The 11885-nt window shown below is 43.5% G+C and overlaps 1 protein-coding gene across 1 annotated transcript; it reads left to right on the forward strand.

The window, feature by feature from the left end:
• The first annotated feature begins 6806 nt into the window (after positions 1 to 6806).
• On the forward strand, positions 6807 to 10316 carry LOC149179468 (uncharacterized). The gene has a single exon (XM_089422479.1). It carries the CDS (start codon positions 6807 to 6809, stop codon positions 10314 to 10316), a length of 3510 nt encoding a protein of 1169 aa, XP_089278605.1.
• The last annotated feature ends 1569 nt before the right edge of the window (positions 10317 to 11885 follow it).

Below are 11885 nucleotides of genomic sequence, written 5' to 3' on the forward strand. Positions count from 1 at the left end.
CAATCTCCAAGGCCTCTCTAAATTTGCGATGGTGAAACTGCGCAATTTGGCAATGACTTGAGCCTCCTCTATACACACATGATGCATAGTCTTTTCCGCATGCTCAGCCAGGGCCGAGGACTTGGTCCTCCCATGCCTTAAGTCAGCCGAATGCTCGCTAATCCGCTGATTGATCGAGCGACCAGTTTCACCAATATAGGGGGTCCCACAGGAACAGGGAATGACATAGACGCCTTTCATGTCCTTAGGGTCAATCGGGTCTTTCACAGACCAGGGGAACTACGGATCGTATTGAGAGGTCTAAAAGTAGCGGGCACATCATACTTCCTCAGAATCCTCGCAATCCTGTCCGTGGTTCCTTGGATGTAAGGAAGGTTCACACCCATGCTACGATCATTAGGGACCCTTCGGATTGAAGGCTCCTTCTTGGCCCTGAGGAAGGCTTTTTGCCCGAGGTGCCTATTGTAACCATTCTTCTCAAAGACTTCTAGGAGGTGAGCCTTCTCTGTTTCCAGGCTCTCCTCATCCGAAATTCTAACAGCGCGGGTGGCAAGCGTGCTAAGAACCCCTAACTTCTGAGCGGGAGGGGGGAATGATGCGAAGAAGCATGCAAGTATTGCTCAGTATGCGTCTTCTTTCTATACACCTGATGCGAAAAGGAACCATCCACCTTCTTAGAGATGAGGACATCCAAGAACGGAAGGCAACCATTGTTTTCTTTTTCCATCGTGAATTTAATGGCGGCGGATTGGTTATTAAGGTGACTAAAGAAACGATCCAGCTCGTCAGGACCATGAGACCAGACAACACCAGTGTCATCCACGAATCTTCTCCAAAGCTTTGGTAAGAGACGAGAGGAGGCCAAAGCCTTAGACTCAAAATCCTCCATGAAGAGATTAGCGGCGACAGGGGACAAGGGGGAGCCCATGGCAACTCCGCAAGTCTGCTCATAGAATTCTCCCTCGAAGCTGAAAAAGGTAGAGGTAAGGCAAAGCTCAACTAACTTAGCCGTATCAGGGTCAGTTAGCTTATTAATAACCATCATGGCCTCATTGATAGGAATGCAAATATAGAGAGAGACCACGTCGAAACTTACCAACATGTCCTCAGGCTCAAGATTAATGTTCTTAAGATCCTCAATAAAAGAAGCTGAGTCTTTGACAAAGGACTCAGTCTGCCCGACCAAGGGTCTCAACTTTGCAGCGAGGAACTTGGCCAGGAGGTAAGTCGGACCACCGATGGTATTGACAATGGGTCTCAGGGGGACCCCATCATTATGGATTTTAGGAAGACCATAAATCCTCGGAGTGATGGGGTTACCCTCAATAAGTTTCTGGGCTTGAGGAATCATGGAATTGCACGACTTGATCGCAAGAGCGACTGCCCTAGAAATCTTTTTGAGGGGATTCTTCGAAAGCTTCTTATAACTCCCACTATTACAAAGATGGTCAAACATCTTATTTCTGTAATCTTGTCTATCCATGATAACGGCAGCCCCACCTTTATCAGCTTTTAGGACCACAACGTCACGATTACCGTTCAAGCTCTTCAGAGCCTCAAACTCAGCCTTGCTGATATTACTACGAGGAGGCTTAGCCCTCCTCAGGGTAACGGCACAATCCTGCCTAATCGTGTCTTTAATCTTATCAGGAAGGTTCTTAATACCAAATTCAACATCGCAAATGATGTCTTCAATCGGGATTTTTCTGGGTGCTAAGGCAAAATTAAGACCTTTCCCTAAGAGATTAAAAACCGCCGGCGGAAAGGAAAAACTCGACAGATTCACCACCTTATTGCCCTTCGAGTTACCCACCGACAAGCCCTTACTATTAGACCGGCTATCAATCCTATCCAACCCTCTATTACCACGACTACTATTCTTGTTAAATACTTTCATAAAATCGCACTTAGGAATATCGACTTCCTCATTGCTACTTTTATAAATTATCGCTTTTTTATTAAGCTCACAATTGTTTTTAATATGCCCATTATTCTCGCTATTTAAATTACTTTTAAATATTATCTCTTTATTATGATACTCACATTTGTTTAAAATATGCTCATCCTTCACGTTATTTATATGTACATTCTTTTCGTTATTTAAATTACCTTTAAATATTATCGCTTTATTATGATACTTATAATTATTTATAATATGCTCATTATTTAAATCAACCTTAGCATTAACGCTCTCGCCTAAATCAGGGTCTATATTACTACAAGAGAAACTTACGGTCACATTATCCACCGCATCGTTTTGCTGGAAAGACGCACCAGGCAATACCGACTCCAACTTGTATACGCCCGGATCACTCCGCACAATGGAACGGCCTGCTCCTTCCTCGCAAATCTCAATACCCACCGCATCGATCTGCTGCAAAGACGCACCAGGTAATGCCGTCTCCATCTCATAGAAGGCCGGATCACTCCGAGCATTAGAACGGCCTGCTCCTTCTGCGCATTTCTGATCCTGCAGATCAAAAACCGATGACCCAATAATAGCACTGCCGTCCGGAACAGAACTAACGCGCAGCTCTTCCATCACAGAGACAGCAGCAATACCATCCGACTGCTGCGAACGGATAGGAGAGCGGGAAAAGAACCCACTGCTGGGTTGATCAGACTACCCGGCCCTCGGTTACCGCCGACTCCTTCAATGATCGAAACCTTGTCTCTAATCACACCACCGCTTCCTCTCACTGAACCAGAGCCAGAGGTTGGCGGTTCAAGACCAACAGACGCAGGGCCGCTTACAACCCAAGCCCTTAGGGAGGAGACTTGGTTAACCGAGACACGACTGCCAGAACCCTGACCATCGAAGAGACTGGACTCCTGAATCGAACAGCCTGAAAGTTTTTGGTACTTCGCGGACTGTTTTAGCTTGAGGGACTCTTCCAATCTCAGGGATTTCAGAGCCGAACAGGCATCAATCCTGGACCAGAGAGACGCAGGAATAATATTCGCCAGCTCCAAATGAGCCGCCAGAAGAAGCCTGGATCGATGATCCAGATCTCTTCTTACTCTGCTAATCTCGGATCTGATCAACCCTAAGCTAGCCTTCAGAAACACGCCATGATTTTTAGGAACATTGAGATTATGCTTAATCCGAGCAAAGGTAGGAATAACCGCGGAATCTCTGCAACGCTTAAGAAATACCAGATCAGATTTCAACTTAGCAACCTGCATGCGCGACCGCTCGAATAGATGAACCTTCTTAGCAGCGGCTTCTCCGTGCAGTGAAATTATTAAGGAGTTTAGACTTCTGTGATCCATAACATTGTTTAGAAAATCTTCGGCAAAATCACATAATCAATCTTTTGTCGACGCGTTTCGAACCAACCAGTGTGGTTCATCGTCAGGACAAGTTGAAGAACAGATCCAGCTTCGCCTGTTTAAATAGCTAGAGCAGAGACCCCAACGGTTACCTGGCCAAAGGTTGAACCACACTGGTTGGTTCGAAACCACACTGGTTGGTTCGAAACGCGTCGACAAAAGATTGATTATGTGATTTTGCCGAAGATTTTCTAAACAATGTTATGGATCACAGAAGTCTAAACTCCTTAATGTAAATATGGTCAATATAATAACCTCCTCCATAAAGCTATGTTTCTTGCTACCCTCCATCTAGCCTATTACAAGTCTACCTGTAGCTAGTACATTTGTGAGGCTCACGTGATCCTCCATGTGGCCTCTGCTAGTCAAGCCCTGCTACGAATTCAGATGGTCCAACCCCACCCACAACATTATTTATTGGTGGTTCCTCGCACGACGATGTCACCAAGTTTCCATGCCTCACTAGTGTGCATGTCACACGGAATGCGTCGTTCTTGCAGACAAGATCGACCTCCCTAACATCTAATGATATCTAGTGTCAAGCAAGCCAATCAAAAACTATGTTTCTCTAAATATGCAATTTATAAACAAAGGCAAACAAGTGTTTTAGGCCTACCTTGGGTCCAATGCAAGTTTGTGGAAGCCTCACTCCTTTGATCCAAATGAGCTCCCTTGTAGCGAATCTACAAACAAAAACAAGCACACAAATTAAATAGCACCTGAAAAGCCAATATCATAAAGCATACTTATCATGATGATCAAGGAATTCATGAAACAAATGACATAAGACAATTTGTTGAGAAAAATGAATCTGATTGTATTAATTCAAATCAAAGAAGAACTTTACAACCTGTGCCTTGATGTTGTACAAGCTCCTCCCAGGGTCCAACAAGAAGTCTCCTCTACTTTGACAAGTTTCACTCTCTTCCCAATGAAGCCAAAAGGTATGTGATCTCTCCTCTTAAGCTCAACTAGGAAGTCTCAATTCCACCAGCATTTACCCTAAAAATGTTCAGCTTCTCACCTCCCTAGCAACCATCCCAATGCCTTAATTTATAGTGCAATGGAGGGGAGTTACTAGGTCCTCCTTCAAAGGGATAAAGCCCTCCTTCAAAGGGATAGCTCTTCTCATCAAGGGATTAGTTCCTTCTCTTTTGGGATGCATGAACCACCTAAGAGCGAACCATCCATGTCAAAATTCCTTCTAGAATCATCTAGAATTAACCCAAAGTGAGTTTTTTAGAATAAACTTGCGCCTTTTTTACTTTCACAGGGGTCCGCACTCACTCCTTTAGAGACAGAGTGGGCAGGTCCGCAGGTAATGTGAACAGGGGGTGCGAGACCGCAGGCAACAGTGAGAGAAAGTGTGGAACCAGAGCTTTGTTGATTTTTAATGTCTTTCTCTCATTTTCAAAGCTTGACATGAAGAGCTGAGGTCTAAGACTTGCTTAGGAGGACAATATAAGTGATGATAGACCCATACTGACTGCAAATAGTCATGGTGACAATATTTTGTGTAACAGATTGCCCCCTAAAGTGCGAAGTCTGTAGTAGATGAGGATTTCATTTATCATCTAGGAAGAGTGAAGTACTTTATCATTTCGAGGATCATCTTGTGGAGAGCCCGGTTGGAACCTATAAAAACATTCAATGCAAAATATATATATGAGATCATATCATCACTGAGGTAGGAATTCCCATACTCAGATCAAAACTGACTAGCAAACTAACTACTGCTCTGATATAGGAATGATCTTGTAATACATCACAAGTATAGACACATGTAGACACAGTATGGACGCAACCATCTGTTTATGAATAGTCCACGGTATAATGAATACAAAATTCCTCACAGCCTGGATGGCAGAAACTAGATCCAGGGTCTTCATTTCTACTTCCCAAAACAGTACGATTCTATCCATGCGAATGAATGTGTTGAAGTCGAACATGGTAGAAACCACTTGATTACCAGTCAATGATGTAAATCGTTAACAAGTGTGAGAGAAACCACCAGTAATGTCAATGGCTCTCAAAGTACTCAGTACAATCCATGAGATGTGAATAGATGTGCTGATGTCGAACATGTCACGGAATCCTTTGATCGAAGGTCAATGATGCAACCTATCGTCGAAGGCGAGAAACCTGCCATTGAGGCATGCAGATCCCAAGGTACTGACGATTTCTAGATCATCTTTCTAGATAATGAGCTGAAGTCAATAGAAAGCGATCAGTCGTGGGCAAGCCCACAACACGAAATCATAGATCAAGTTTGAAGAAATTTAGTTGCAAGGACTGACTCAGGGATGGTCAAGATGGATGACAGATATTCTGCAGATGAATGGCTTATTTTCACTGACCTCTTGAATACATAACGACACAGCAGATGGTTTGGTGACAATTGACCCAAAGTTAATACCCAGAAACCAGCTGAAGACTTTCAATGTGGTTTTATCAACTGTTAGGCAAAGGATTTCCCAACCCAGGTGAATAAAAGTGTCGTGTTCAAGAGTGGTTACAAAGTATGACAAACATGCTTATTTTTCTCTCTTTTCCCCCACCATTTCTGGCAAGTACCTCTTTATTTTTGACAAGCTTGAGAAGGATAACATTTGCTTGATTATAAGCTCATCCTTCGGATGAGTCCAACTTAGTTTAAATTCGAACCCTAAGAAGGAGTGGTCCGTTCCTGTTTGTAATTGAACAGGTCCTTTACTGTTAAATTTTAACGAGTCCAGATTATGATTTTATAGGAGACAAAAATTACAGTTCAACAGCTTGAAAGAATAATGGACAAAAATAAACTGCAATACGAAGTTATGGGGCAAGATGCTATCGGCTCTGCGGGAGGTATTGCAATTTTGTGGAATCCTAATGATATCATTTTAGAAAGCTGGACCAGCATGAGTAGAGTCCTTACTGGCCTGGGTAGGATAGTAGGAACAAAGGAACAGGTGGTCATCTCAGGGGTTTATGGCCCCCCTTCCCCAGGGGAAAAAGAAAACTTTATAAATAGTATGAAAATCATCCGAAGAATATATCCGGAAGCTGCTTGGATCATAGGAGGCGATTTCAATCTAATCAGATCCTTAGAAGAGAAAAAAGGTGGGATAAGGAGGGTGGACCACTTTATGGATAGATTCAATGAAATGATAGAGGATTTAAGATTAGTAGACATCCAGACTATCAACGGGATATGCACCTGGAACAACAGGAGGGGGGGCAAAAACCAAATTGCATCAAGACTTGATCGCTTCCTAGTTTCAGAAGCTATCATGAATAAGGATGTTTTTGTTGAAGCAAAGATCATACCATCCCTGGGTTCTGATCATTAGCCGATTAGACTCGAGGTGGATATTAAAAGGAACCGTGGAAAAAGACCTTTCCGATTTGAAGCCTTCTGGTTAAGGGACCCAGGATTCATAAAGAAATTTGAAGAATGGTGGATGAAAAGTACAGTGCAGGGCAAAGGAAAAATGCATACATTCCAGTTGAAGCTGAAAGAGTTGAAAGGGAGAATTAAAAAATGGAATAAGGAAGAATTTGGCAACATTATGGAAGATAAACAAAAGCTTGAGGGGGAAATGGAATCTCTTCAACAAAAGATGATAATGGAAGGCAGAACAGAGGAAAGCATTAGAGAAGAAGGGGTAATTCTTGGGAAACTAGAAGAAAGACGAAAGCAGGAAGAAGTTCTCTGGCGGCAAAAATCAAGAATAAAGTGGTTAAGGGAGGGGGAGAGGAATACCAAATTTTTCCATCAGGCTATGATCAAACATAGACAGAGCAACAGGATTCTATCCATCAAGGATAAGAATGGGAACCGAGTGGTCGAACAAGCTGAGATTGAACAAGTCCTAATAGATCACCATAAAGGAATCCTAACTGAACCTCAAGCTGATAGAACGAGAGAAATTCAGGAAATCTGCTCAGCCATTCCTCGTTTAGTCACAGAGGATCAAAATATGGCGTTAATGAGAGTTGTTACCTTAGAAGAGTTAGAGGAAACTGTGAAAGCAATGAAGAAAGGCACTGCTCCAGGCCCGGATGGCTTCACAGTCGATTTCTACCAGGCGGGGTGGCACTTCCTGGGAAAAGAGATCCTTGATCTGATAGAAGAATCCAGGATGAACCAAAAGGTATGGCCTGCCATTAACTCTACTTTCTATGCTTTAATTCCTAAGGGGGATAATTTAGAAGATGCCAATGGTTTTAGACCCATAGCTTTGTGTAATGTTATTTACAAGATTATAACATCCCTGATCGCCAAGAGATTAAAACCCCTTCTGGGCAAGTTAATATCTGCTGAACAAACAGGTTTTGTTGAAGGTAGACAGATCCTTGATGGTCTGGTTGTAACTCAAGAAGTTATTCACTCTCTAAAAACAAAAAAGCAAAAGGGTATGATGATCAAATTAGACTTGTCGAAGGCTTATGATCGGCTTAACTGGAATTATTTGGAAGAAGTTCTGGAAAGTTTTGGTTTTAATAGGAGGTGGATTAAGTGGATACATAGTTTGATTTCCTCTCCAAATTTTTCTATTCTTGTCAATGGAACTCCCTCGAGAACATTTAATGCTTCTAGAGGAATTAGACAGGGAGATCCATTATCTCCGTTTCTTTTCATTCTAGCAGCCGAAGGTCTGGGTCGATTTATTAAAAAAGAAAGAGAAGCAAACAGAATCAAAGGTCTTCAGCTCTGGGGAAATAATTTGCCCTTAACTCATCAGCAATTTGTTGATGATATCATGCTATTCGGGGAACCAACGGTCAAAGAAGTAAGACAGCTTAAAAGAATTTTGGACTTATTTGCTGAGGCTTCGGGTCTGGAAATTAATAGAGATAAATCCTGTATATTCATATTTAATACAGTGGAGCAGGTCAAAACCCACCTTATAAGATTATTGGGCTTCAAGAGAGGAGAACTACCTACGAAATACTTGGGTAATTTATTGGACTTTACCTCCAAAAAGATGAAAAACTGGCAAGGAGTCCTGGACAAGCTGAGAAACAAAGTAGCAAATTGGGCCTTCAGAGTTTTAAATATAGCAGGAAGGATAGTTCTGGCAAAATCTGTCCTTCAAGCTATCCCCATTTATCCCTTGTCGATAATGGCTGCCCCTTTAGGAGTATGTGCTAAGATTAGAGAGATCATTAGAACTTTTATATGGGGAGGGACTAACCAGAAGAAAAAATGGGCCTTAGTTTCTTGGAACCAGGTAACAAAGAGAAAAGAGAACGGAGGATTGGGGCTGAGGGACCCTGAAATTCTCAATAGAGTATTGGGAGCAAAGCTCTGGTGGCGCTGGCTTAGGGAAGGCAATGATCTTTGGAAAGTCATATGGAAAACTAAATACAATATGCCTGACTCCACAGTTGAGATTTTACGACAGAGAGATACTCCTAAAGGGTCAGCAATATGGGACCTTGCTCGTCTAAACAGAGATCTGGTGGAAAAGCATACCTTCTGGGAGATCCGAGGGGGAGAAGAAGCCAACTTCTGGGAGGATAAGTGGCAACAGAAAGAAAGAATGAGCCGAATTCAGAGGCTTCAACAGATTCGGGATAGAATAGAAGGAGATAGAATATGTGTCAGAGACTACTGGAAAGCTAATGACCCAGAAGGAAGCTGGAGAGTATGGACTGACCCGACTGAGTGGGACAGGGAGCTCAGCCAAGATCATCAAGAAGCTTACAGGAAAGAGGTAGAATCTAGGAAAATTAGAGCTCGCACAGGAAAGGATATCCTTAGGTGGGGGAATTCTATGAAAGGCTCCTTCACCACCAAAGAGGCTTATTACTTAACTGATACTCAAACCAGAGGTGAAGAGAATTTAGACTGGAAAATGATATGGGAAAGCAACTGGTGGCCGAAAGTCTCCATATTTATTTGGCTTGCAACTAAGAATAAGATTTTAACCTGGGATCAAATCCAAAAAAAAGGCTTCAATGGTCCATCGAGGTGCTGTCTATGTAACACTGAAGTGGAGACCAGAAATCACCTTCTGATTAATTGTCCGTTCGCAAAGAATCTGTGGATGAACACTAAACGAATATTTGGCAAATCCGAGATAGCCCCCAGCGAATTCACTGAAACGGTTTTTCAATGGAATAAGGAAGCTTTTCAGTGTAGAGTGGTCAAAAGAGCGTGGAATCTCATCTCAGGGTTTGTACTGTGGATGATATGGAAGGAGAGGAATCGCAGGGTATTCCAGAATATAGCAAAAGAACCTGAAGTAATCTGGGAGCGAGCAGTCAAGTTAATGCGGGAAACAATCCTGGTTGAAAAGTGGGATGGGGAGGATTGGAAGGCCAACCAGGTTGAGGAGGGCATCCTGAACAAGTTAAACCTAAAGTTTGAGATGGTCCATTACAAGAAGAACTCCCAACTGGATATGCGGACTCAAAGCCCTGATAAATTCAGCTATCCCAGAGGAAACTTTATCAAATTAAACTTCGACGGGGCCTCGAAGGGGAACCCGGGAGAAGCTGGTTTTGGAGGCATTTTCCGAGATAGTAACAAGCAGGTAAGATGGATTTTCACAGACTGGGGTGGAGAAATGACAAATAACGAGGCAGAGTTCTGGGCTCTTCACCAGGGATTGCGAATTGCTGTAAGAAATGGTTACACCAATTTAGAAATTGCTGGAGACTCTCAGATTGCGGTCGAGACGCTGAAAAAGCTTAGTAATGGTCGAGATTGGGAGAAGGTCACAAATAGCTGGCGTACGGCAGGAATTATCCAGGAAATCGCAGACCTTCTGAAAAGAATCGAATACAAAATAATAAATCACGTTAGAAGGAAGGGGAATCAGGCGGCCGATTTCATGGCAAACTGGGGATGTAAGGGTCGTGGCAGCACGGTGGATAATCAATGGAGAGCAGTGTGCAGGAACAGGGAGTGGAAGGACCTGGCAGAAATAATTAATACAGACCATGATCAATCTACAAGCGGAAACACAAGGATCAATGAGTTGGAGCAATGAGAGGACGTGGAGGTCCCGAGTAATGATCCCAGATCAGACGGGGTAGAGAAAAGATATGATCATAAGATACAGGGTAGTACAGTGGCGACGAACGTGGAGAACGGCCCAGGAATACATCCAAGGTGAAGAAATAAATGATCGAGACATTAGAGGAGGTTGGAGCGGTTTGTCAGACCTCTTGACAGCGGATATTAATCAAGGAATGATGGCCGAAGGAAGCGGCATCCCGGAAAGCTACCGGCGGCAAACGAAAATTGAACCAAGGATGTACGATGAGGACAGGAATTCGATATATACCCAAATGGGGACGGAAGATCAATTATTCAGCTGTTTCCTAATTTGGAGAGGTGCGGACATTGCTGCTGAGAGACAGCATCTAAAGGTAAAAGCTTCCGGGAACCAGAGATTTCTCTGCGCCAGATCCGCGGGTAACATGGAAACAAGGCAGAAAGCTAGGGAGACAGAGGAGCAGTATAATGCAGCTGTTGAGAATAAGAGCAGGAAAGGAAAGGGAATTATGAATGATGATCAGCCAATCAAGGTCTGGGAAATCGAGGATGAGTCTGAGGAGGAGCTGCCCCATGGCGAGGGGAACATGCGGTCTTTCTCTCAGGACAGGCTAGCAGACGATGAGCACCAGCAGATGGAAGATGACCACCCTGCTCCGCAGGAGGTGAAGGTTCGGCGTTATGGCATGAGAAAACGAGAGAGGGGACCCGGCAGAGGTGTGGACTCGAACAGGAAAAGGGGCCGGGGACAGAATAGGAGGACGCAGGAGGAAGGAGAGAACTCCAGGCAGGACATGAATCCTGCTAAAAAGGCAAGAAGGACGGTGAATCACAGGGTCCGGCGGGCAGAAAGGGCCTATCAGCGTAACACCAACCCAGCAGTGAGAAGAATTATGCAGTACCTGGAGGAGGAGTCTCTCCAGGAACAATCTGAAGATGAAATGGAGGATTGGGAGTTCCTGCTTCATGATCCAGGACATACCAGGGGGAGAATGTCCTTGTTTAAACAGTCTTTGCACATATATTGGGTTATGAAGGGGCTGCTGGCAAAGGCTCTAGAGCAAGTGGCTAAGGAGATGGTCGAGCTGGCCCAGGGAAACCCTGACATGCGTAGAGAATTAAGCTTCATCCGCATCGCGATGGAGAGGCAAGAGGAGAAGCTGGACGCAATTCATCAGTTGCTGAAGGGAGACCATCAAGATGCAGAGAAAGGAGCAAGTCAGCAACCAGCAATGGACAATGTTTGACATGAGATATGTTTAGGAAAACTCATAGTCTTTTTGGTTACAGTTTTTTGCATGACTTAGATAGAGATATGTATTTCTTGCAGACTAGTAGTATTAGGAAATCTCAAGACTGCCTTGTCTATTTGGCTAAGATTATCAGATTTTGGGCCTTTTACTTTTGGGCGGCCATCAAAAACTATAGATGGATTAATCACCCGGTTTCCCCATGTGGGCGGGTCTGCAATATTTTTGATATGATGTAATGTTTTATTTTCTATCCAGTAATAGAAAGAGTACCACCTCAACTTACAAAAAAAAAAATTTAACGAGTCCAG

The sequence above is a fragment of the Pinus tabuliformis genome, chromosome 4_1 (assembly GCF_031772625.1).
Source record: "Pinus tabuliformis cultivar Carrire ecotype Pingquan chromosome 4_1, CPIR1, whole genome shotgun sequence".
NCBI classification, from domain to species: domain Eukaryota; kingdom Viridiplantae; phylum Streptophyta; class Pinopsida; order Pinales; family Pinaceae; genus Pinus; species Pinus tabuliformis.

Bases quoted from the DNA above. Each gene is read 5' to 3' on its own strand.
- LOC149179468 (XM_089422479.1), top strand. From the start codon at position 6,807: ATGCATACATTCCAGTTGAAGCTGAAAGAGTTGAAAGGGAGAATTAAA.